The sequence below is a fragment of the Polypterus senegalus genome, chromosome 1 (assembly GCF_016835505.1).
Source record: "Polypterus senegalus isolate Bchr_013 chromosome 1, ASM1683550v1, whole genome shotgun sequence".
Classification (NCBI taxonomy): domain Eukaryota; kingdom Metazoa; phylum Chordata; class Cladistia; order Polypteriformes; family Polypteridae; genus Polypterus; species Polypterus senegalus.
In genome coordinates this window covers 224,788,398-224,815,922 of record NC_053154.1, presented here as the reverse complement: position 1 = coordinate 224,815,922, position 27,525 = coordinate 224,788,398, and the positions used below count along the sequence as shown (strand labels likewise).

The window sequence follows — 27,525 nt, the reverse complement described above, 5'->3', positions numbered from 1 at the left end:
TCTGATGATCACAGGGTCCATGAGGGGCCTGGGCCTCCTAAAATCCACCACCAGCTCCTTGGTCTTGCTGGTGTTAAGGTGTAAGTGGTTTGAGTGGAAGTTTAAGCTTGAACCAGAAAATGAATTTTAAAGAGAAGCTTCCTGCACTCTAATTTTAATATTGTTTTTTATGAAATATTTTTTGGACTTATTTTTTTTACCTCCATATGAACACTGTTAATTTTTATTAGATTATTGGATTATTTATTTAGTGATTGAACTTTTATTTGGTTTCTGTTAGTTTTTGGATTGTTTTAATAAAAGCTCTATTCACCTTTTGCACTTACTTACTTACCCCTTACTGTATGTGTGTTCCCATCTGCTGAGGCCCATCCTTGGTTACATTATTGACAATGGCAGGTTCAAGAGGCTCCTGAAGGCAACAGGGAGTTTAAAGCCTACCTACACCTTCACAGTCAGTTGAACACTGAAGAGGAATGATTTTAGTTTTGAATTTTATAGGAATCTAAAATGAACTTAGCTTCATTTGGGGAGTCAAGATCACACTGCTATTACTGTTTGTAGGACTCAGCAACTGACAATTTTTGATAAGTTAAAATGAGGCAAGAAACAATGTGAACTTTGAAAGAATTATCAAGATATCATTTATGAATTAATGAAGAAAAACTCTAAACTACAAAACCATACTGTATAATATTAATCAACCATTACATTTTGTAAGCTTGAATGTTAAAGGTCTCAGTCATGAAATCAAAAGATGAAAGCTCTATAATTTTCTCATTTAATATTAAGGATTAACCCGGGTACAAAAGAGTTTGGGTTGGCCAGGTTTTTTCTTTGAATTATTATAAAAAGCAGAGGAGTGAGACTTCGACACAATACAGGCTTGTGAAGATTTGGGGCAGGGAGGTTATGTTTAAGTTATATAATACACTAGTGTGCTCTCACCTAGAGTTCTGTGTACAGTTTTGGTCTCAATATTACAAAAAGGATGTAGCACTGCTAGAATAAGTTCAGAGGAGAGCAACGTGAATGATTCTGGACTGAGAGATATGAGCTATTAGGAGAGGTAAAAAGAATTCAACCTATCCAGTTTAAAAAAAGGAGATTCAGAAGTGACATTATCGAAGTGTTTAAAATTATGAAAGGAACTGGTACACTGTATAGTTGTTCTTTAACTAGAATGGCGGGATTTGTTTGGAATCTTTTTAAGAGCAGATCTCATCTAAATGTTAGAAAGTTTTTTTCATGCAAATAACCATAAATACATGGAATAAAATAGCAAGTAGTGTGGTGGAGTGTAGAACTTTAATGACCTTCAGATATGGACTGATGTTATTTTAGACAATCTGGGTGAACAGGACAGATGAGCTTTTAGAGGTGAATGGCCTGTGATGCTCACATTTTTATTTATAAAAGAGACAATCACTAATGAAATGCATTCTATTATAGTTGTGGGGAACTGAAAAAAATCAATTCAAATATTAAGTGCAACTTAACCTACTTTCAAATGGTGAGACTAAAGTAGCTATAGAGAGATCTGCTATAATACTCTAAAAACACATAAAGCATATACAAGTACTTTAAAAAGGATGATTTCTTTTTCTTTTCATAAACATAATTTTCAGCCTAGAAATGGAGAAGAATTCATTGTTGATATTCCTAACATTGATGAGAAATGGCCACTGGTGAAACAATACCTTTACAAGCTGAATTCATTTTTCACCACAAAGGAAACAAAACAAGTAATACTTAACACAAGCCATCATAAGTGTGAACACAGAGAAAAAGCACATTTTAGTTAAACAGATGTATAAGAATGGAGCTTGGAATACAATTAAAGAAATGAATAATGTAGTCATTGAACATTACAAAATAAGTAACTAAGTTAAGCCAAAGGCTCTGTTGACTATCTAGCAGAATTCTGTAAAAAAGGTGTTTTAATTTTCTATATTACTGCAAGCTATGTTTAAGGTAGCTAGAAAAGAAACCTTACCAAATGCCAGGCACCAATAACTGTTTATCCAAAAAGAATAGAAGACCTTAAAATTTATTTACTGACCAAAAATAGCAAAAGGTCTCATAATAAATAAAAATATTTAGTCAAGTCAAGATCAGAAAACACTTTTGATAAATTCAAAAGAAAGTAGCTATTCATTGCTCTATACGATATACTGTACTATACAATATATACATATTCCTGTGTGTATCTAAGACACTATTGCAAACTGGATTTTTATCCCTGTCTGAACATAAAATATGAAAAAAAAACATTAGTGGCTGCCTTGTGTCAGTAAATACAGAGAAAAAATAAATTTGTACTTTAGAAAAATAGAGTACGGTTTTCATTAGTTCCACAGGGACCCCAAATACCATGGCTCTTTGGCTGTAAACTTAATGCTAATCCCCTTGATGCTAGTCTGTCTTCTCTCTGTCTCTTAATTTGGCTTTTCACATCAAAATGTTTTGTGTTATCTGTAGGTGAGTTATAATATTTGGCTGTCATCAGTTTATTATATTAATGGGACTGATCTAAGGGTTTTTTATGACTGATAGATTCCCTGTGGTTCCCTGTTCCCTATTTCCTTGGTTAGGTTAACTTAATACATATCAGACATTTCATTTATACATATTACACATACTATAATCTACTCTATAGCAAAATTTAACACAGATGTCAAAAGGGAGGGGTTATTGATACTGTGTTGTGGTACATGGAGATTAGTTTACCTTCACAGCAGTCAAAATATATGTCAATAGTTTTAATGTTTTGAGACCAGCAAAATGTCCCTAACTAGATATAATGTATATATATATATATATATATATATTTAGTGTGATGTTGTTCAGATATTTTGAGTATTTACTTGCTGTAATAGATACATTATGTTTTTCAAGTCAGTCAAGGATACACCAATAGCCACAAGCATATACAAATATTCTGGTTAAGTTCTTAATAAAGAATCTATATTGGATATTATAAATAAAAGGAAAAGTTGTAAGTAATTTAAAATATGGTACATACTGTAGATGAACTGCTGGTCAACTCGTGGTTATTCTCTGACAGTTTGGTGCTGTTCACAGGGCTATTCCAAAGCATTTTAGAAGGACATAATTGACCGAAAGAATTACAGAATTCCTTATGCGAATACTCTGGACTGACCTCTGCAACATTCTTTTGGAAGTGAGTGGAGGACTGGTTGTTTTCATGCTCTGTTTATATGAGATTGTGTTACAGTTACCCAGTCACGTCTGCCGGTTTTCTGGCAGAAACAATGTATTTAACTAGGGAACTAAAAACAAAAAAAAAAAAACGAGATACAAAATTCCATAGACACTTAGAGAATCCAGGGTTTGATAATAACATAAATAAATTAAGTGCTGTTACATGAGCCTAAAGAGTATAAAAGCAAGTATTATTTTTAAATAAAAGCTACCTTAAGGGCAAGTTACTGGTTAAAGAGACAGGCAAGTACAATATTGAACTGTGTATTGCCCAATGACCCCCATAAAGCAAGTGACTAGTCCCACACCCTTGTGGTAACATAGCTACATTTTCACATGAAATTAAACAAATTGTATTATCATATGATTCTACATTTTCTGATATAACTCACTTTCTTGCAAGTGCCCTGGGCACTTAGTACTGGACTATAATAAAAGCATGAAATCCTGACAATGATCAAAAAAATGCTTGGCCACCTAAAGTGTATGGGACTTGGACTAAAAGATTTAAAGAGGACTTTCCTTTTAAGGGATTATAAAATACCAGCGAGAGACAAAGAAAATACTTTGTTTGAAATTTGAATTGCTTAAATTGCCCCCACCCTTCTCCCCATTCTTGAGATAAAGATATTCTGTGCAATTTTGCCCATGCATAGCTTGTCCACCTCCACACAGGTGTAAGCAAGCAGGGGAGATGGAGTGATGGAATTCACAGTCACGGATATGCTCCAAAGTTGAAAAAAATATGGGAAGGAAAAGAGTATTAATAAGCATCACCCTCAGTGGATGGCACTAAGAAAGCAGAAAAATGTGCCATGGCAGTTTAAATGAAATGAAATAGTGAGATATTGATATGCCTTGAATGATTTGAAGGCCTTGAAAGGCAACACTCCACACAAATAATAAATCAGTTGCATTTGAATGAAGATCTTATGCATAGAAGGATATATTGTGAAGATGCTTGAAATAATGAGAAATATAAAAAAAGCCTTGTGCCTCTGCTATCAATGGAGCAGCCATTCGCTATGGTGATCATTTTATAAATGGTGCACAGATGAACTGCTGGTCCTCTTGTGATTATTCACTGACGCTTGCTAAGTCATATTTTGCAGTTCCATGTGTACAAATCTTATAGTAAACAATCACTTAAATTATTTTTCAGACAGTTTTGAAATAATAGTTACTCCAAGTCCTGTGGGTGAATTTTTTAAATAATACGTAATTGAACAGCATTTTGTTAGACAACGTTCTGTCAGAAAAAAATCTACCCTTGTCATCATATTTATTGGAAGAATGCTAATTCAATCTGCTTACTTCAGCAGGAAAATGGTTATTTTTTTCTGCTGAAATTAAATATATATATATATAAAATCAGCATAGTACTTTTTTTTTCAAAGTTTAGAATGCAATACTGTTCTAAAATTAAACAGCCTTTTTAATGTGCTAATGAAGTACTATGTCATATAATAAATAATAATAAAAATATGTAATAATAAAATAAAAAATAATACAATAAAATGTAGAAAACAAACAAATGAAGATTATAGAACTTTTCCTTAAATTTACAGGGGTATCTTGCTAATTTTTTGCTCCATTTTTATATAATGTCACTGGTTTTAAATCACAAACAAAGCAAGCCTGTTATATTGTTGTTAGAAGTAGACAACATACTGTTTTTACTTGTACATGAGAGGAAAGTAAACGCATCTTAGCCTTACACATCTCCAGAAAGTTAAGAATAAATATACTTACTTGGGTACTAAAGTTATTCTTTTCAGGCCTTTGTTGCTTCGATATGCAGTGTCCTAATAATTAAAACAAATACATTGTTTAATTATTCTTGAACCAAACAATTAGGATTAAAAAATAAAGTGCATGTGTGTCAAATCCCTTTTCATTTATAACCTAAGGTCAGTAGATGGTTTCAGCCATCTCAGCACATATTTGTCTCTTAGCTCTCACCATTAAATATGGAGAGGTCTTTAATTCTTGCTTCTCTCACTCTGAAGATCTTCTGAATTCACTCATCAAAATGTAGGACTTGTTGTCTAAATGGCTTTTTACCATTTCTTACATTACAGCACAAACAAATACACACTCGCTCCCTCCTGTTATACATACTTCTAGGTTTTATAACTTCTTGCTCCAATTACTAGAGTTTTACTCCTTCCTGTAAATAGGTTTCTAAATAACATTTACTGCGTGGGCCTTCTTCTCTGACACCCTTAGACACTCAGTCATTCAGGGTTTATCCATCCATTTTGCTACTTCGGTTAACTCTTCAAAGTAAATAGGCAACAGCTACAACAGATAAATGTGTCAAACTTAAGAAGCTTTACATAAAGTATTATGAGGTATACTTACACTTGTGACAGGTAAAAAACTTTATTTCCAGAAATATGTAGTGCTGGAAGGCAGAGGAAACTTTATTACCTGATCAACTTGCACTGCTATATATTCAAACATGTGGCAAGAGTATATAATGAGCACAGATTAATTGGACAGAATTCATACCTTAGGCTATTTTCAAATTAAAATTTTGTGAATAGTGCTTTAAGTGAAGGAGACAGGGTGATGTCAGCATTTACCTGATCCAAATCAACCAAATGTGTCTTTAAATTTTAGCTGCTTCAGATACTGAGAGTTTCTATCGTGAAACTTCATGAATAAAATTAGAAAAATGTCACTTAGCACCACCTACATTTTCCTTTCCCATGGGCTATTAATTTTTTTATTGGACTTTGTCAGCCATCAAAAATTAAAGTGGTAATATGCTGAAATCAGAGTCATAAATATTGGCCTTGTATGCCTGTTTCCAAGAACTTATACCTCAACATAATGCATTCCTGGGGGAAAGTAAAAAAAACAAAAAAAGAAAGAATAACTGGTGCTTTTTAATATTCATTTACTTTCATTGTGGTAGTACGGTTCAACATTTAACTTCTCATTTTAGAGCAGAGAAAAACAACTTCATGTTGAAAACATTCTTTTACAAGTGGTGATTTAGATTCCTTGATTTGATTTACTTTGTTAGTCTCCAAGGGAAAATGATCTTTTCAGATGACCTTTGGGAATCAGAGAGCAGGATCAGCCATTATACAATGCCCCAGGAGCAATTTACTGGTTCAGGGCTTTGCTCAAGTGTGCAGCGGAATAGGATGTGTTCTATAAAGCAATGTATTAGATTATAACTCTACTATAACAATATTGTTGGGCTTGCTGGTTATAGGGTCTGTTTAAACTCACAGAAAAAGCTGTCCAATCCAGTCATTTTGATGTGAATAGTTTATTAGGAATGCTAGATAAACACTCTTGAGTTCTTGTTAGTAGCTCTTGCTAGAAAAAAAAACAAATTCTAATGTAAGGCTTTACCATATAATTGCATCACAAACAGAATTAATAAATTCATAACAATATATTTTGTCCATTGGTTTATGCTACAGTAGTAAAAAATAAATTTTCAGATGAAGCTCTTGATTTCTTTCTCAATATGTCTCTATGTTTACCTATAATTTTGTCTATCTGTTATAAACCGATAGATACAACTTTATAAGGGGATATTTGAATGGGTGGCATGGTGGCGCAGTGGCAGCGTTGCTGCCTCGCAGTTAGGAGACCCAGGTTCGCTCCCTGGGTCCTCCCTGCGTGGAGTTTGCATGTTCTCCCCGTGTCTGCTGAGTTTTCTCTGGGTGCTCCAGTTTCCTCCCACAGTCCAAAGACATCCAGGTTAGGTGGATTGGCGATTCTAAATTGGCCTTAGTGTGTGCTTGGTGTTTGTGTGTGTCCTGTGGTGGGTTGGCACCCTGCCCAGGATTGGTTCCTGCCTTGTGCCCTGTGTTGGCTGGGATTGGCTCCAGCAGACCCACGTGACCCTGTATTCAGATTCAGCGGGTTGGAAGATGGATATTTGAATTTTTACAGAAGTCAATACAAAAATAAACATATATATATACGAGAATGACTAAAAAGAAAGAAAACTTCTGACTTGGCAGTTACAGTCACAGTGAGGCATTATACAGGTGTATTGTTGTTGTTATAAAGGAATCCCAGTAGGCTTTCTTTTGTTGGCTAAAAGTACATGATGTTAGCGCCTCAGAGAGAGGATGTGTGGCATTGTTCATAGTGACACTCAGTTTTGTCTTCTTTCGGTCCTCTATTACCACCTCCAGGCCAATGAGGATATGTCACATCAATCAGTTTGTTGATTTGTTGGGTGTAGGCAAAGGTTTGAAGTGTGCCAGTGTGATCTGTGAGGTTTATTCCATACACATTATTTTATTTAAAGCGGGTAATTGAGGCCATAAATAAATTAGTTGACAGAGAGAACCTGACAGGGAGATGGGAAGAAACAAGTGAAGGGTGACTCAGGCAGACTATTTAAAAGTGCTGATGTACTCCCTGCATTGTGACGATCAATATATGGCCTGGGGCCACTCTCAGCAATTTAGAGTTTCCCAGGGAATGTATCCTTGTTTGTCAAATGTCTCTTCTTATTTTGGAACCGGAAAAAGTATAAAGTAAAAAGTATAAAGAATCCATTCCCAGGGAATGTGCACCCCCTGCTGGATACAGTGGGCCTATTCTTGAAGTAAGGTTAACAGCCCAGCACATCACAGTGTAGAAAAATTGCAAAGAGTTGTTTATTATGTGAAGGATGTCAATACCTTCACTTAAGGAGTGATACAGCTTATTTGTATGATTCGTAATCATACAGTATGTAACACAGCAATCTGCAAAGACCTTGGAATACAGATGCCGGTCTAGGCACATCTAGTTGAGGTGTGCCTGAAACCATCTATTAGAACATGAACTCCATGAATAGCCCTATTTGATATGGCAGCTATAGCAATAAAAGGGTATGCACATGAATCCAAGGCAAGCATCAGTCTTATGCTTAGCATACAACTAATTTGAAGAATACCTTAATAAATAAACTGTTACACCTTACTGCCACTTTATAAAGCGCGTATTTACATATGATGACGATATCATTTTTAAGCTGAAATGCAGCAAAATATGTTTATTATATTATACAGATAAAACTTTAACTTTATTTAAATAATCTATATTCTTGACTGGGACTGCCATGAAGAATAGAATAATTAAACATGTACTATGAAGATATTTCAATGTTCCTTAAACGTTTTGAAGAATCGGCGCTCTAAGCTTACAGATGGCTTAACATCTATTACATAGCTGATTGTGTGGCGATCGGTTACTTGAACAAAGAAAAGCAAGGACTGCAGGGGCGGCTATGCCAATATATATTGAATATAAAACAGAAAGAGAAAATAATGTACACGAATGTAATGGATTCTGTGGAGAAAGAGAGCCGGTTTAAGAAGCAAGTAGTGATTCACACACATAGAGCACATAGAAGATCACATACAAAACAAAGCATTTAACGTGCTTTAACTTTAATTTTAAACTCTAAATTTAACTTTAATTATGATGTGATTTGAAAATCTGGTTAATTAAACGATTTTAAGATGAAGTTTATGATGTTCTACTTTAATGACAAAATAAACTACATGATTAAAGTGGAACTTTCGAGATTGAAGTTGACATTTCGTGGTTTTTCCTCACTGTGTGCCTTTTTTTTTCTCTGTACCATAATAAGCTTTCATATGACACTCAGACAGTGGGCTACAACTCGCCTTTTCACGGCGACTTTGATATGTGACTTCTTTTTTATTTCCGGCACTGTGCGATTTTGTGAACATGAGCTTTCAAGTTTCTCCAACACGCTATGTCATTCGATCAACTTCCATTTGTTGATTATACCACGGTTTAATTAAACAAATAGTATGTTTTTCCTTTGCCTCCACTTGGTATTCGCTGAAATTCTTATATTTTCCTCCGTGCTTTTCCCATTGTCTTTTCACAGAAGGCTGAGCTTAAGGGCAATTTATATTGATTTGCATATTCAAAGAGGCGTAATTCTGGGAGGAGCTGAGGCATTACATAAAGTGTGTGCACGAGCGTTACTTTTCACGCTGATCGGGATTTATGTAGCGGAAGAACGTGAAAGTTGAAGTACGCACAGATTCCTGCATCTGGATTTTTCTGTGCGTAAGCACATTTCGGTTTTTGTGCTTACGCCATGTTATAGTGCGAGTTCTACGCACGGCGTTATACATGAGGCCCCTGATGAATGTTCGTCACTGATTGCACCAAGATTGACAGAAAAAAGTCCAAGTGTAAATGCAGAAAATGAATCTTTAGCTACATGTTACACTTGATGGTTTTGCATGTTGTCAACCAGCTCAATGTATTCAGAGTTTGGTGCTCTGTAGTTGCCAATAAAATTCTCAACAACATCCTTGAATGCTGTCCATGTGATTTCCTTCTGCCCCATTTGCTGGTCTTTGAATTACTTGTCATTGATGACACATCTAATTTTTTGGACCAAAAAATTGCCTTCCTTAATTTTGGCATCAGTTATTTGTGGAAACATCTCTCTCAAATGTTGAATTCACTTTCCACATTCATTGTTTTCACAACATTTTTCATCAGTCTAAGTTTTATATGAAGAGTAGGCAAAATAACTTTGCTGGGGCAAAAAATGTTGTATGTGCCACACTTTTCTTCCTAGTGTCAATACTTTTAGATCAATGCAGATGTGCTAGTTATTGTAATATATATTGTATGTATACTTATAATATGAGAGGAAAGACACATAAATAAGCAGTTGTAATAAAATTTAATGATGAAATTTTATAAGACACACCCAAAAGTGTTCAGGAGAGAAAATATTTGTTGTCCAGTGATTGGCCAATTAAACGCAACATCCCTGAAGTTGTGGATTATTTATGATCCCTATTATCACTGCTTAAGCAGGCTGTATTGCAGACTAAAAAGCTAGTAAGTAGTGAGACTATTTGAGCCTCACTCAGTGATAAACAACTAATGTCTTATTGACAAAACAAAACGTCTTTTATTAAGCGAATAATAGCCTAGGTTTCTGATCAATAATCTTCATTTTTACTCTTACTAGAGATTGCAAAATCCAAAAGAGAGGATTTTTATCAGCACTAGAAATGGCAAAGCTTTTTCCTATACAGCCACAATGGTTGAAGTATTTTGTTCCTACCAATTTTTTAAATTGATGTCAGCCTTTTTAGGTAAATTAGATGAATTGCATTCTCCCTCTCTGCAGCCAGTTTGTGGTCAAGTGGATTTTTCTTCCTTATTTAACCTCAGAAAGATACTTATTTTTGACATTTATTGTAAGTTTTTAATTTTAGGATTTTAATCAGACATAGTTATTGTATGTCACCATTGCACGTGCTTCTGTTTAGCTAACAAGATCTATTCAAGGCCATAGAACATGACATAAATCAGATAACAGCACCAAAGACAGTATAATGGTAAAATGTGGATTACAGAAAATACATAAGTGGCTTAACTGCTACAAAAACTACAGTCTGTGCTATCCATGAAATTGGCGTTTTAGAAAAAAAAATTAAAAACACTACATTAATTTTTATAGATCACTTAGAAAATGTACTGTGTTTTTATTCATTTGCATGTTGGAAGATACAATTTCTTTTATTTGGGCCATGCATAAAAATAAATCATATTTAAATTAATATTTTAATTTTCATTCAATTTGTGTCCTTTACTTCTTTGATAAACCCATTAGAGTGTTTGAATGGGAATAAGCTGGTATATCCATTGTCGCACACTTGTGAGTAGGAGGCAGCTAAAGGGCTTGAGTAATTGTATTTTTACACCAGACCAGGGGGTGGCAAGGTGCACTGACTGTCTCTCTCAGTACCTTGTAGACCATTCTTGGGAAATCCCACTGCGTTCTGGCACCTCTAAAGATGTCGCTTCCACTACCGGCGCCTCTAAAGACGCCACTTCAGTTTCCGGCACTTGTAATAACATCACTTTCCGGTTTTCGGGGCTTGTGATGACATCATTTCTGGTCTGGCTGCTTATAATGCCATCATGTCCGGTCCCAACGCTTATGATGACCTCACTTCCGGCCCCCAAAGATGTCACTTTCGGTTCTAGCACCAAAGACGTCACTTCCTCCAGCGGCCTTTAAAGCCGCCATCTTACCTCCTCATATTCAGTTCTGTTTTGGACCCAGTATTGTGAACAACTCTTGATACTTTAACCTTTTGCAGCCAGGGCATATTATACGGGTGGCAGCTCCAAACCTTTATGATGTCTGTTGGTTGTTTTTCTGATACCATATAATGAGGCCTAGAATTCCCTAGTTTATTGCTGGCTGCTGTCTTTCACCCAGTGTTGCAGCTATAGCTGCCTCCCCATAAACTCTGAACAGGAGAACTAAAACTGATTAAATGTTTTTTTTCTTTTATTTATTAATTTTTTTTTTTTTTAATTTGGTAAAACTAAATTTCTTTTTCACTTTCCCTGTTATTTATTATTTTCAGGTAAAAATGGAAGCAAGAAAGCTGACAAGAATAAAAAAAGTAACAACTGGAAAACTCCTAATGAGAGTCATGAAAGAGAGACTCATCATGAAGTTGTTAAAGAAGGTAAGTCTGAAGGAAAAGTTTTTGTTGCTCTTTTTTTTTAAACAGAGGTCAACATTTAATCATTTAATATTGTCACTTCTATGGCTGTACTAGGTAGTTACTTGATACACTAATTATCTTGAATTAGGTACTTGGGAGCACATTGCTGCTAGTGATTTTAAACTTCATGTACTTTTGGTATTAAGCTTTAAAAAAAGGCAATGAATAGAACTAAATGAAAAGATCCATTCTTCTATAGTACATTAGACCTATCCAGATCCCCTTTGAACTTCCAAAAAGAAGAGAAAGAAAAGAGCTATTAATTAAGAGTAAATTTTACCATTTTCAGTCGTTAGTAAAGTAAATTTGACTTTTTGTATTAAAGTAGTATAATGCTTCTTGTTCCAACTGTAAAAAAAGTAAGCAGGTTATGATTCTCCCAATTAATGAAGATTACAAGCAACAAGCACACCAAAAGATATCATGTTCACAGTTCAAAGTTCTTTCAACTGCTGTAATGCAGAAAATACCATTAGTAGGAGGGGATCTATGATAACAGCAAGGGTTTATAATAAATAGGCAAATAGAGTAGTCTAATGCAGTATGAGATGAGAACAAAGCCAAATTATGTTACCATGGGATGAGGGGGTACATTCAATTCCTATTTAGATTTTTAATAAACTATGCTGACAAAAAGCATATATGTACACTTTTAAACAGAATTAAGCTATGTCTGTTATAGACTAAGGAAGAGGATTTATTAGGTTTGTCTATTAGGTTAATTTCTATTAATTTTTCAAACATCAGCTTCAGCAATACTTTTCCCCCGAAGGTGTTTATGATGGAACATTGGTTCTATTTTGGAGTTTATTTATCAGTGTGAAGTTTTTTCAATAACATTTCTACAGTTAATAAAGAAGGAAGGGGAGGAAAAGAGATTTTGTATATTTCAGTGGGAATTGTCTCCTTCACAATAAGGTTCTTTTTAAAGAATATTGTTTGGTAACTAAGCAGCAAGACATTCCTTCCCTGTCCCTGGGCAAAAAGAGAAATATAACTTTACAAAACTAATATGAATGATTGCACTTAGCTTGATTTCTCTCTGAGTAACAGCAAGTGACTGCGGTGGGTTGGCACCCTGTTGGCTGGAATTGGCTCCAGTAGACCCCCGTAACCCTGTATTCGGATTCAGTGGGTTAGAAAATGGATGGATGGATAACAGCAAGTGAAAGAAGCCCACTGGAGAAAGATTTTCTAAAAATAAATAATAAAAAAAATTATATTAGAGCAAATGCAGTAATCAGAGTGCAGAATATAGTAATGTAGAACAAAGTAAAGATGATGTTCTGTTAAAGTATACAAACAGAAGATGTTATTTATTTTGATTTTCAGAAATCCTTTGATAAGTTTTCTCATTTTAGACTTCTTATCTGACTAAAAAAAGTGGAATGTCAGGGTGGAGTATGTAATTGGGTACAAAATTGGCTTAAATACTGGAAACAAATGCTTATGGAGAGGATATTTTTCTGAAACAGATGATATGAGTTGTTTTCCTTTTTGAGACCACTGCTCTTTTAATATACATTGTGGATGCTAGGGGTGGCTGTTGCCTCTTAAACCCAACAGACAGACGCACAGGACACAGGTTAAAAGCACCCAGAAGAGTAAATATTTCTCTTCCACAGTGCTTCCAAAGCATCTCAGCCTCCAATACACAATCAATAAACACAATAATAATCCATATTCTCTCGTTCACAAACCACCTGTGTTCAGCAGTCCTTTAAATAGTCCTTGACCCAGAAGTGCTTCCATTCTTCCTCCCACATGACTTGCCAGCACTTCCGTGGTGGATGGAGGACTTCAGTTTTCTTCAGCCTGGAAGTACATAGGAGCTTCCGTTCTCATGACTTGGGAGTACTTCCAGGGAAAGGATGAAACAGAACTACTACGGTCCTCTTTGCAGCGTCCCCTGGCGGCACCCATTGTGCCCAGCAGGGCTGTGGTATTACACTACATATCCCATACTGCCCTGCAGGGATCCCGGGTGACGCTTTAGTCCAGGGGAGCTGCCATCTAGCATCTTATGGAAGGCAGTTTCCTACAATAGCTGCCTTCCCCCATCGTTCCATAACAGGGGTGACCCAGCCGTCTCTTACAACATAAATGATCTAAATAATATTATAAATAAAATACTTGTTAAGTTTGCAGATGATGTTAAATGAGGTGGGATTTTAAGGCAAGTAAATCCAAAATATTACAGGTAGGAGGTCAAAATTTGATTTGAATACTCAGTGAAAGGCTTGGAACTTTAAAGTATAACTTATTGAGAAGAACTTGGAAATCATACAGAACTCTTTACTTTGTTTATCCATGCAGTGTACAGAAACCATTAAGAATCCATGGGGGCGTGGCCTAACAGCCAGAATAGCAACTTCCATAGAAAAAACAAAACGGCACCGCAGGAGAACATAACTAATTTCTAAAATTGCTAGAAATGGTTACAAATTAAACCAAAAAAAATCCTTTTTCTTCAAAACTCTACTAGCAAAGCAAATTGAATATAAAAACAAAAAAGACAAAAAAAAGTAAATATTTAAATCAGATCATTACAGACAGATGGAAACTTGGTAATCTTCGCACAAAGATTAATTGAATAAGTTGTATTGTGGTAGAATGTAGGACTTTAGCGAAATTTAAAACTCAACTTGGAGAAATTAAGTTAATAGAATTGAGTATCTTGATATGAATGGCCTGTTCTTATCAAAAATATTCTGATGTTCTAAGATTCTAAATATGATTGCATTCACAAATATTGCAACATTAATCATCACGCCATATACAAATGTAATTTCACCACATTAACATATTGATCATTGCTCTATCATCCATATACATTATATATTGTGTTCACATTTTCAAACTATAGTGATATTTCAAAATAAACTATTAAAATTAGTGATGAGTGAGCATGCTCGGCCGAACATGTGTTCGGCTGCAAGCATCGCTATGCTCGGAGCATGGCGCTACTCGAATGAGCACCACATGTGCTCGTGCGCCATGCTCGAGTCTCCGCCCTGCACGTTTCGCGGGTTGGAGACAGCCAGTCAAGGGGCAGGTAAGTACTGCCCTCACTGTAATGCAAGTAGCTATGTCAGGTGCTGGCATTACAGTGATTGGCTGGCTGGAACACGTCATTGGGTGCTATATAGAGTGTCAGCTCACCTGCAGGCACTCCCATATCATGTTTTAGAGTGTCAGCTTACCTGCAGGCACTGGCATATAATATTTTAGAGCGTCATTTTTCCTATAAAATTGATTTTTTTGGGGGGTTTTGGGCGTGTTTTTGTCAGTCTGTAAAAGTGGCGTACAACTCGGACAAACTGGTTCCCAGCAGCAACTTGGGAGTCCAAGATGCATCCAGATATCGTCCCCATGCTGTTCCCGGTCCATTTGGGTGGTGTTTCTGTCACTTTCTGACCTTTTCCAATGGACCAGGCACCCTCCCCTCTTCAGAGCAGGGGGTGCCTGGTTGTCTCCCATTGACTTACATTATACTCGGGTGCTTGGTAGAGCACACGAACATCGCAATGTGTTCGGACCGAACACCCGAACACTTTGGTGCTCACTCATTACTAATTATAGTAGCAGCACACCAAGTTCTATACTTTTGTAACATTGACCTTAGAATCTGTCAGCTACAACATGTTCACAGGCAAGTGCACTGCATCAACTGTGATTGCTACAGTTATATTACTTCAGCATGTAATGTAGAAAATGTTTATGCTGGGGGTTATAATACAGTTTTCCAAAAAAGAAAATACATTATCTATATGCAAGTCTCCGAGGTTTACAATGCCATTCATTCTCGATACATTACATACTGAAAATTTTACTGAAGAGTGAAATATCTGATTGGTTTGTAATGATGTGATTGACGGTAGTAATTCTGACGTTGGATATTAGATTCTTATTGCGTTTTGAATGACCAGATTTTTGCTGAATTTGCTGTTGCTAAGTATACTGTGAAGTTGGAGGGTTCTTTGAGGGTATGGGAATAAGAAAAGGACCAGGGGATTAAAGCACCATGAGGGATAAGGACAAATTTAAGTTGAGGAACAGACAAAAGGATCAAAATGGTGATATAAAAACAGAGAACAAATAAATAAGCCAAAGCAAAAATGAGAATCCAAGACCAGAGAGTAAAGCCAATGTCCTAAGAATACATTTTTTTTAAAGTACCTTTAGCTTCTTCCTACAGAGGAAAAAGAATAAAGTGTTGCATAGCTGGGAATTCCTACATCCAAAGAAAGCATGTTTGGATGTGCATACCACCATCTTAAATAGGGGGTGTATGATGATGTCAGATGCCATAATGACACCTGATCACTTGGCTGGCAATAGATATACTGTAGTTACTATGCACAATATGAATGCAGCACCATGGCATACAACAGTCTAAGCTGGCACCATAAACAATATAAAAGATGAGAAATATTAGTGAAAACAGTACAGACTATCTAAAACTAGACTCATAACAGCTGCAATTTATGGATACTGATGTACATGATAAAGCATATAGAACTCGAAGTTAGATGCTCCTTCTCATAATGATCCATAAATATAACTTCAGATATTTTTCCTTCACTTTAGAGAACTAGAATATGAGCGTTTGCTGCCAAAAAATAAGACTGAAAATTAGGCGAGGCAAAACTGTCTTCTGTTTTTTGCTTCAGTCAAGGTGGTCTTCCATCCAAGTAAACATTTTTATGACTGTTTCCAGTTTCTTTAAGAAAGATTTATTCATGTACGCAAGGATGAATTGAAAAAGGTAGAAGAATTTGGGTAGTGTGCTCATTTTAGTTATGTTAATTCTTTCATCCAAGAATAAGTGATTTTTGGAACAGCTAACAGGAACCTGTTTATTCTGATCCAGGGCAAATGGTGTGATTTAATAGGCCTTTAGAGCATTGTACAATTATAAGATCTAGGTTTAATGCCAAAAGTTCATATTTAAATCAGTATTCAAAGCATTATTGGCAGGGAATGATATCCTTTTGTCCAAACTGTTGTTGAATATAGAAATTTAATAGAATTCATCCATCGCGTATTACAATGATTGGTTATATAAAGCAGTGTGTCATCAATGTAAACAGGTACATTTTGTTCATAATTTTTAGCTTCACATATTTCTAGTTAGTCACCCAGGTACATTTCTAGTTACACCAGCGTTTCTCAACCTTTAAGTATTTGCAACCCGAGTTTTCATAACAATTTTAATTGCGCCCCCCTAACATTTTTTTGAAATGTAGATGCATATTTTATTATACCTACTTAACTTTTATCGACATTTATCTAACTCTGTATTTATTGTTCTAGTATCAGAATGTAGTTTAAGTAATTTGCTTTGGTTTCAACAGATGTTTTTTTCATATTTTTGATTCTTGTTTTCTTTTTTTCACATCTCCGTGCCCCCCTTTTTGTTACTTCGTGCCCCCCTAGGGGGACCTGCCCCACAGGTTGAGAACCACTGAGTTACACATACTGTATATGTACTGTTTAGATGCAAACATCCATACTTTAACAGATTATCAAATACAGTTAATCCACTTTATGGTGGTGGTGTCTGGAGCCTATCAAGAAGGCATCAGATACAAGGCTGGGCCCAGCTCCGGACAGGGCAACAGTCAACTGCAGATAAGTTGCTTATTAAATAAAAGATTTATTGTACATTACAATGTGAGAACAGCATCTTTCTGAAATAACTGCAACTCTGGCAATGTCAATGTTCTTATTTAAAAATTTATAGCAGCAATAAATTTTAAATTTTAGCAAAGCAGAAACACATTTACTGTTAGTTAGAACTGCTTCCTAATAGCTGTAACAGACTGGCTTCGGTAAGGGCTTTGTAAGTTATCTGCACATACGGTATGTGTGGGTTTTGATCAGTGGTGGGAAGGGTGTGTGTTTTTTTTTGGACATGGTTAAGTCCTTCCTAGGTTAAGTCCTGCCTTGCACTTAATAGCGTCAGGATATATATTGAATAAATTAGGATTTGGAAATGTATGGACAAATGTAATATTATACTGTTAAACAGATAATACACTTCATTACAAACAATCCAGTGATACCACAATCCCTTGTTTAAGTTCAAATAAGCTTCCACATTGCTAAAAACTTTTAAACTTTGTTTTATTAAGTGAATACAGTGCTTAAGTTTACTGGAATCTGTTCTATAGAAGTCTTCTGACATTTCAAAGGACCAGGTGATATTTCAAGAATCTTTGTTCTTTTGTCTATATAATCATCTGTACTTTCAGTGCTTACTTTAGCTGTGTGTGCCTAAAGCCCCTGGAAGCACCACACCCATGACGAAAATGAAGTTGCTATAAGAACATTCTGAAGCCAAGCACTGACATGATCAGTGGGAGATGGTTGTTAATGTATAAAGCTGATAAACTAGGAAGAACATACATCTGCATTTGTAATGTCGATATTAGATGAAACAAGACAGTCTGAGATTATGTAAAAACAGAATCTAATAAGAGCTTGAACTGCACTTGCTGTAAATTCATGGTATAGATGCTGTTGATTTAATGCCATTTGAAAGGTGGTGATCTTATAGGAGAAACTGACAAAAAACAGATTTTCCCACTGCTATGTTTTAGTAAACTTCTTAAATTATATTTTAATTATGTGCTTGATTCCTCCATATATTTAAACTTTTTCTTTATGTGATTTATATTATATTTATGCCCGCATGAGTAATTAAATTACCACACAAAATACAATCTGTTTTTAGGATAATTATCCAAAGATGTCAAAATTGTTTAGTGCAGATAATGAGCTTTTATTAACTTTCTTGATATTATTTAAAAACTAATTTTGACTCAGTGATTGACCTTTGTAGCCAGTGGATGGGTTATGCTCTATAAGCCTAAAGCAGTTGTATAAGCTAAAAACATGCGTCTTCAGCATACTGTATGTACTATACAATACATGCCAATAAAAATATGTAAATGTTTTATTTTCCGAAATGTATTGTGTCAATATTTATTTTTGTTTTAATTATATCTTCATTGGTATTTGAATATTTGGATGTTTATAGATTGTTATGTCGAACAATAAAAATAAAAAGGTGTTTCAAATGATCTCTTTCTTTCAAGGTTGCATTTTTCTTTAATCTTTTGATTGCATTATATTACATACATATCAACTGACTATATAGCTTTTAATTACATCAATGTTACATCATGATTACTTGTTAATAATCGTTTATTACCAGTATGTGGTGCAGCATCTAGATTTAGTGGTTAATGTCTGTGGTGCTGTTTGGAGAGTCTGTGTGTTTTGCTTGGTTGCGACTCACTTAATGTCTCGATCCAAATTTTCTATAATATTCTAAACAAGCCTGACTGTCATATAAGCTGTCATCCTGTGAGAGTGTCACAGTGTTCATGTTGTATAAAGGGTTTTTTCTTTTTTTTATTTCTTGTCATTGTTTAAAGTGTGTTATTCATTGATTGATATAGATTTGTACTTTGTGGTGTGGTGTGTTTTTTGTTAAGTACAAAGTTAATTGATTGATTTCACATGTTTTGGTAATTGTGGTGTTAATTAATTGGGGTGTGAGTTTGATAAAAAGAGACACATTTGAGAGAGCAACAGAGAGGGGGAGTATAAAGAAGGATGGAGGAGCATGTTTTATAAAGAGGAAAAAGGGCAACCAGTGGGCATAGAGATGGTGTAGATAGCTGGAGGGAAATCATCGAGGTACACTAGACTCTTGGAGAACTGTTTTTGTCACTGAGCCTGTGATATAACTGGCACTGGGGTTGTTTTGGAAGCACATAACCACCACTAGTAAGTTAAGTGTCTTCGAAGCCAGGGACTGGGCCAACTAATAGTGGCAAAACCGTACCCCATTTTGGATCAAGTAATTGGTGCCCGTACCTTGTTATTTCGATGTTTTTTCTTCCTTTGTATTCTGGTCTGTTTTCACAGCATCCTCTCTTACGCAGACGCTGCTTTCAAGTGAATGACAGAGGGCTTAAAAGTCTGCTAGGGATTTGATCATTCTTCTTAGTCAAGTGGGACTCTCTGCCAGCTGAATGAGTGATTAAAGACTGTGGAGACCTGGACTGTTATTTATGGACTGCAAATATTGCATAGGGAGTGTTTTAATTTGTTAAATACATTTGATTGTAAAGGCGCTTAATAAATCTGCTCTGGGTTATTGTGCATGCCTGTTTCTGGGTCCCAGAGGAAGAATAAGAGAAGGGGCCGAAAGTGCCAATAAAATTAAAAGATTATAAATTCTAACAACAACAACATTTATTTATATAGCACATTTTCATAGAAAAAGTAGCTCAAAGTGCTTTACATAATGAAGAACAGAAAAATAAAAGACACAGTAAGAAAATAAAATAAGTCAACATTAATTAACATAGAATAAGAGTAAGGTCCAATGGCCAGGGTGGACAGAAAAAACAAAAAAACTCCAGACGGCTGGAGAAAAAATAAAATCTGTAGGGATTCCAGACCATGAGACCGCCCAGTCCCCTCTGGGCATTCTACCTAACATAAATGAAACAGTCCTCTTTGGATTTAGGGTTCTCATGGAAGGACTTGATGATGATGGTCATGTAGACTTCTGGCTTTTAATCCATCCATCATTGTTGGAGCATCATGATGCTTTGAGTAGGTGGAGGTGACAAATAAACAGGAAAAAGAAACAAAAGAGAGAGTAGGGGTCAGTATGTATTTTAGAGCCACCATGAATAGTTATTATGATGAATTGAACATAAAAAGTATCAGGATTAAGTTAAAGTGAAGTTATGAAAAGGCCAAGTTAAAGTAATGTGTTTTCAGCAGTGTTTTAAAGTGCTCCATTGTATTAGCCTGGCGAATTCCTATTGGCAGGCTGTTCCAGATTTTAGGTGCATGGCAGCAGAAGGCCGCCTCACCACTTCTTTTAAGTTTTGTTCTTTGAATTCTAAGGAGATACTCAATTGAAGATTGTGGAGGACTGCCGGCTTCTAACTCCGGTCCTCACCCCCAGGCCGCCAGGAAGAGCTCTCCCGACAGCAGGATCGTGCCCCGAGTTCCAGCAGGGCATCATGGACCTTATAGAGATACCTTGAGGGCCGCTGGAAGTCGCTGTAGGGGGGCTCATAGGCTCATATGTGCCCTATAACCCGGGAGTACGTCATGGTCACGTGACAGGAAGAAATGACGTGCTCCCGGGTTGAAGAAAAGGACTGTTTACCCTGACCCGGAAGGAATAAGAAACTGTGGACTGGTTGGGCAGGAACACCTCCGGGTCAGGGTGTATAAAAGGTTTGGGGCAGTCACCCTTATAATATGGTATCCTGGCTGCAAAGTTGTCTTTATCAAATATACAGCACTAATGTGCATCCAACTGAGTCCAGAACGAGACTGAGGAAAAAGGGAAAAAGGGCAGGCTTTTAAAGGGGAAGACAGGAAGTGAGGTCATAAGGATCGGGCACATGTTCATCATTAATTGGATCAGGCCCGGACCTGACATCAGGGGGGCCGGAGCTGGTAAGGTCTCTTTCCATTGGTTCAGTCCTGGAAGTGATGTCAAGAGAGCTAGGTGGAGTCTCCCAGGAATGGTCTACAGGGAAGTGAGAAAAAGAGTCAGTGCACTCTGCCACATCCCGGCATGCCTCAGAACTGCCTTCACTCAAGCCCTTTAGCTGCCTCCCATGCGCACGTGTGTGACAGGATCTAAGGTTACAATTTGGAATATAAGGTGTCAGACATTCCGATATATAAGATGGGGCGAGATTATTTAAGGCTTTATAAACCATAAGCAGAATTTTAAAGTCAATCCTGAATGACACAGGCAACCAGTGTAGTGACATCAAAACTGGAGAAATGTGCTCGGATTTTCTTTTCCTAGTTAGGATTCTAGCAGCTGCATTCTGCACTAGTTGCAAATGATTTATGTCTTTTTTGGGTAGTCCTGAGAGGAGTGCGTTACAGTAATCTAGTCGACTGAAAACAAACGCGTGAACTAATTTCTCAGCATCTTTCAGTGATATAAGAGGTCTAACTTTAGCTATGTTTCTTAAGTGAAAAAATGCTGTCCTAGTGATCTGATTAATATACGATTTAAAATTCAGATTACAGTCAACAGTTACCCCTAAGCTTTTTACCTCCGCCTTGACTTTTAATCCTAATGTATCCAGTATTTCTAATAGCCTCATTGTATCCATTATTGCTAATCACTAAGATTTCAGTTTTCTCTTTATTTAACTTGAGAAAGTTGCTATTCATCCATTCTGAGATACAAGTCAGACATTCTGTTAGTGAATCAAGAGAATCGGGGTCATCAGGTGCTATTGATAAGTACAGCTGTGTGTCATCAGCATAGCTGTGGTAGCTCACGTTGTAACCTGAGATAATCTGACCTAACAGAAGCATGTAGATTGAGAATAACAGCGGACCCAGGATAGAGCCTTTTGGAACACCATATTGGATATCATGTGTCTTTGAGTTGTAATTACCACAACTAACAAAGAATTTTCTCCCTGTCAGGTAGGATTCAAACCAGTTTAAGACACTGCCAGAGAGGCCCACCCATTGACTAAGTCGATTTCTAAAAATATTATGATCAATGGTGTCAAATGAAGCACTCAGATCTAAGAAGATGAGAACAGATAAATGGCCTCTGTCTGCATTCACCCTCAACTCATTTACTATTTTAACGAGTGCAGTTTCTGTGCTGTGATTTGTTCTAAAACCCGACTGAAATTTATCAAGAATAGCATGTTTATTTAGGTGGCCATTTAACTGCATAATGACTGCCTTCTCCAGAACTTTACTTAAGAAAGGCAGGTTAGAGATGGGTCTAAAATTTTCAAGAGCCGAGGGGTTAAGATTATGTTTGTTAAGTAGGGGTTTAACCCCAGATGCCAGAGGGGACCGGAGGAGGGCTGGTGTCTCCTCCCGACCATGAGGGGGGCGACCGCCCTGGTTTTGTTGGTGGCCTCATTGTAGGGAACTTGGAAGCCCAACCCTGTAGGGGCCCATGGCCACCACCAGGCGATGCCCCGGTGCCTGAAGAACCCTGGAGCCCAGCACTGAATGGGGACAACCGGAGGACTTCCGGGTGCGCAGCCGGCACTTCCGCCACTCAGGGGCGTGTCCAAGGGGGAGTGCCGGGAAGCAGCTGGAGCCCATCCGGGGTGGTATAAAAGTAGCCGCCTCCCTGCATTCAAGAGCTGAAGTCGGGTGGAAGAGGACAGAGCTGGAGAGAGGAATGGAGGCGGCCAGAAGGAAGGCTTAAAGGACTGTGTGAGAGGCCCGGACTTTTGGGGAATCAGTGCTGGAGGCACTGGGTTGTGCACTGGACTTGTAAATATTGTATATAGTTGTGGTCAATAAATGAGTGTATTGGGTGAACAAACGTTGTCCGCCTGTCTGTGTCCGGGTCCCGTTCCACAATATATACACACATACATATACACGCATATATATATATATGTGTGTGTGTGTGTGTCTGTGTATATATATATATATATATATATATATATATATATATATATATATATATATATATATATATATATATAGTATGTGTGTGTGTATATATAATACCAGACCGGGCATTTAACACCTAGGCCTTCAGTAGTGCTCTGTCTGAATCAACCCGCCCCTCAAAAACTAGTTTATGGTTATAAAAACCATCTTAATATGCAGAAATACAGTATAAACAGTCATTGCATCACAGATAGGTTACTCCTGTAGCCACAATAAATGCCTTTATTGAATAGACAAACCAGGGGTGAACAAGTTCCTTTCTACTGCAGCTACAGCCATGACACACATAAAAAACATCAATAATAACTCATAAACTTGCAATATTATTTAGGAAAATCTCAACATTTTACTCACCAAAAATTTGGATTATTTGTAAACAAAATCCATCCTCCTCTCTTTCCTCAAAAACTGTTCAATTACTCTGTCGTACAGATTATCCGTGCGCTTCAGTTCCATCAAAAAGTCCCTTTCTATTGCCATCGAACCTGCCCTGTCGTATTTCTGGCATAAGTTTTAATTCACTTTAGGGCTGAAAATGTCCGCTTGACAGATGCAGTAGACACAGGAATGGTCACCGGCAAACATACCAATGTGTACAGCTGCCCCATGCTCTCATTCAAATTTTTCTGATGAAGGAAGTCAAGGAGATCAGTGGGAGATTTTCCTGCAAAATCATCCATGGCATACATTACAGTTAGCAGTGATCAAGTCGTTTTGTATTTTACCCGATGTCCCACTAAACACTTTATTGGTGGACAGGTGGTAATGTAAATCCGTGTTGCTCTCAGCAATGAGAGAAAGAAGCTCCACATACTTCCCTCTGTTATTGGATCCTGCGCTTTCATCGTGTCCCCGAAATGAAAGTTCCCGTTTGCCCAAAAAAATGACACAGTCTATCAGTCTTTTTAAGATTTCTCTGTTTTTCTTCAGCTTTTCGGTGTGGAGCTCCATTTCTCTGCGCACTTGCTCGTTCAGCTGTAGATCCACTCTGGTTTCCCCAAAAGTTTTGGAAAGCACCGTTACTTGTAACAAAATAGCTATTACACCATCCTATCCAATCAATGGGTCTTAATACAGTGATGTTGCCGTACACCTGCTAGGGGGCCCTACTGACACCAACTCAAAATCTGATTGGTTTAAGCAACAGTTTAATTGACATTTATTTTGTGTTAGAGGGCCTGCAGAATGGATTGTGAAGGCCTCCGGGGAGACTGACTTTGACTCTGCCGGGCAACAAATGATGGCTGAAATGTGATTGGTTAAATGCTTTAATACGAAAATACATGTCTGGAAGCAGCACAACCATCGGAAAAGCTATGAAAGGAAACGGCAGACTATTTGGAATTATTTAATAAGTATTAATGGACAAAATATAATTAACCTCAGTTTGGGATTCAGATATTTTTTTAGGCCAGCAGAGAAGGCCTTGCAGGCCCTGACGGCCCACAGTATATATGTGTATATATACACATATATATTATATATATATGTGTATGTGTGCGTGTATATATATATATATATATATATATATATATATATATATATATGTATATATATATATATTGAAATAGTTTTACTGTCAAATAATGCAAAGAGTACGTGACACGTGTTTTGCCCTAATTCTGGGCTCATCAGGCGTATGGGTGGTTACCTACCAGGTAACGCTTGTGGTTGGTCAGCAAGTCGGCTAACATCCGCCACGGTGCCCTCTTTCAGTTGAGAGAAACAGATCATAGAATGTTTGAAATAGTTTTACTGTCAAATAATGCAAGGAGTACGCAACACGTGTTTCGCCCAAATCCTGGGCTCGTCAGGCGTACACACTCACTGCACCCCCTCTCGGGAATCGAGCCTTGGATGTCAGCGCTAGAGGCAAAGCCTCTTGCGTTGCGCCACGTCGTGTGGTTCGTTTATTTGACAGTATGTAGATTGGAGTATATATATATATATTATATAGCAAAACTAGCAAAATACCCGCGCTTCGCAGTGGAGAAGTAGTGTGTTAAAGAAGCAATGAAAAAGAAAAGGAAACATTTTGAAAATAACATAACATGATTGTCAATGTAATTGTTTTGTCACTGTTGTGAGTGATGAGTGTTGCTGTCATATATATATATATACATACATATATATATCTACATATATACACATACATATACATACACACATACATACATACACACACATATATACACACAAATACATATATATATATACATACACACACACACATATATAAACATATATATACATATACATACATATCTACATATATACACACACAGCTATTTCGTATCAGTGCAATACGCTGCTTGTTAAAACGGATAACTCCCGCTCTTACGTGTGTTCGGCAAGGCAGCTGAAGCGCTGCATTATGGGATCTGTAGTTTATTGTGTTACCAGCGCTTCATATACCCGGGCCATTAATAACAATAATACAGTATATAAAATGATCTCGGGCGGATATAATTACACGGGCGGATGTGGCCATGCCCTTGAGTTTGACACATATGGACTAAATAGAACTTGAAAAGATATATTTTTTCAAATGTGATCGTGCAATTCAGATAGAGTTGACGCGCACTACAGCCTGCATGCCTCAATGAGTCATCCTCCCCTCGCTCTTACTTTTTTACCGTTCATCTAATGAATACACTGAGTATGGCTTTACCAAAACAATCATTGATGGCGAATAAAGTATCCATTATTCGAGTATGTAAATCGGGTATATATATACATATATATATATACCCGCGTATCACAGCGGAGACGTAGTGTGTTAAAGAAGCTATGAAAAAGAAAAGGGAACATTTAAAAAAGCGTAACATGACTGTCAATATACAGTAATTGTTTTGTGAGTTTTACTGAGTGTTGCTGTCATCAAGGATTTGATTATCATTATTTCTTTCAATCAGGTTCGTATTTGTAGGATGTGTTGTGTTCAAGTTACATTCCGTGTTTGTCAATCGTTGTAAAGATGACAGGTTTCATTTATCGAGTCGTTTCTTACTGCATCAATAAACAGCTCGTCTTCTTCTTTATCTGAGACCCGACACACTGCATGCACGGGTTTTTTTTACACTGTCTTCCTTTAGCGGGACATTGACTTTTTCCACCGTGTGCTTTGTTTCCGCAGTAGCTGGATTTATGAATATGCTTATCAGACGCTTCATATTTTTTGCTGCCTTTTCAATTGTGTAATTCGGTTTTTGTTCAGCGCTCTTTGGAACTGTTGCTTTTTGTCTGTGCACTGCGTCAGTTCACGTGAGCCGCTTCGGTGTACATACATCGAAGTTTCCTAGCTGTGCTGGTGCCATGTCGTGCTATGTCCATGGCTGTATTTAATGTTACCGAAGTCCCGGCACTTAAAACTTTCTCTCGCAGTTTCGCTGAGTTTGTGCCAAACACCACCCTGATCATCTCATCTTCCTCTGCATAAGCACAGTCCTTCACCCGTGAATATTTAGTGGGAGTTTGCTATTGGATTGCCGCTGACGGACGGCCTTATATGGGTAGGCACTAAATTACAAACGCCAGCGGCAGCCTGTCTATGAACTTAATTTAAAGTTTAGGTTTACATCGTGCTTTGTTTCCAAGTAGAACTCATGAATATGGTTGTATATGTCACTCGCTCGCTTCTTATTGTTTCACAGCCTTCTCAATTATATAATGCATGTTTTCTTCAGCGCTTTTTGGGCCTCTTCCTGGTTTTCTACGTACTGCGTGATTACGTGGAAGGCGTGATGATGTCACACGAAACTCCGCCCCCACGGGTTTCAAGCTCATCTCCATTACAGTAAATGGAAAAACAGCTTCCAGTTATGACCATTACGCGCAGAATTTCGATATGAAACCTGCCCAACGTTTGTAAGGAAGCTGTAAGGAATAACCCTACCAAATTTCAGCCTTCTACCTACACGGGAAGTTGGAGAATTAGTGATGAGTCAGTCAGTCAGTCAGTGAGTGAGTGAGTGAGTGAGTCAGTGAGGGCTTTGCCGTTTATTAGTATAGATACCGCGCTTCGCAGCGGAGAAGTAGTGTGCTAAAGAAGTTGTGAAAAAGAAAAGGGAACATTTTAAAAATAACGTAACATGATTGTCAATATACAGTAATTGTTTTGTGAGTGTTATGAGTGTTGCTGTCATCAAGGATTTGATTATCATTATTTCTTTCAATCAGGTTCATATTTGGAGAATGTGTTGTGTTACATTCTGTGTTTGTCAACCGTTGTAAAGATAAC

The 27,525-nt window shown here is 37.0% G+C and overlaps 1 protein-coding gene across 1 annotated transcript in view; it reads left to right on the top strand.

Annotated features, from left to right (window-relative positions):
• Positions 1 to 27,525, top strand: part of LOC120539457 (inactive carboxypeptidase-like protein X2) — a 360,659-nt gene that overhangs the window by 74,553 nt on the left and 258,581 nt on the right. Inside the window, exon 2 of the mRNA XM_039769534.1 lies at positions 11,637 to 11,741. Within this exon, the coding sequence (XP_039625468.1) occupies positions 11,637 to 11,741 (105 nt within the window). The remainder of the gene's footprint in view (positions 1 to 11,636; positions 11,742 to 27,525) is intronic.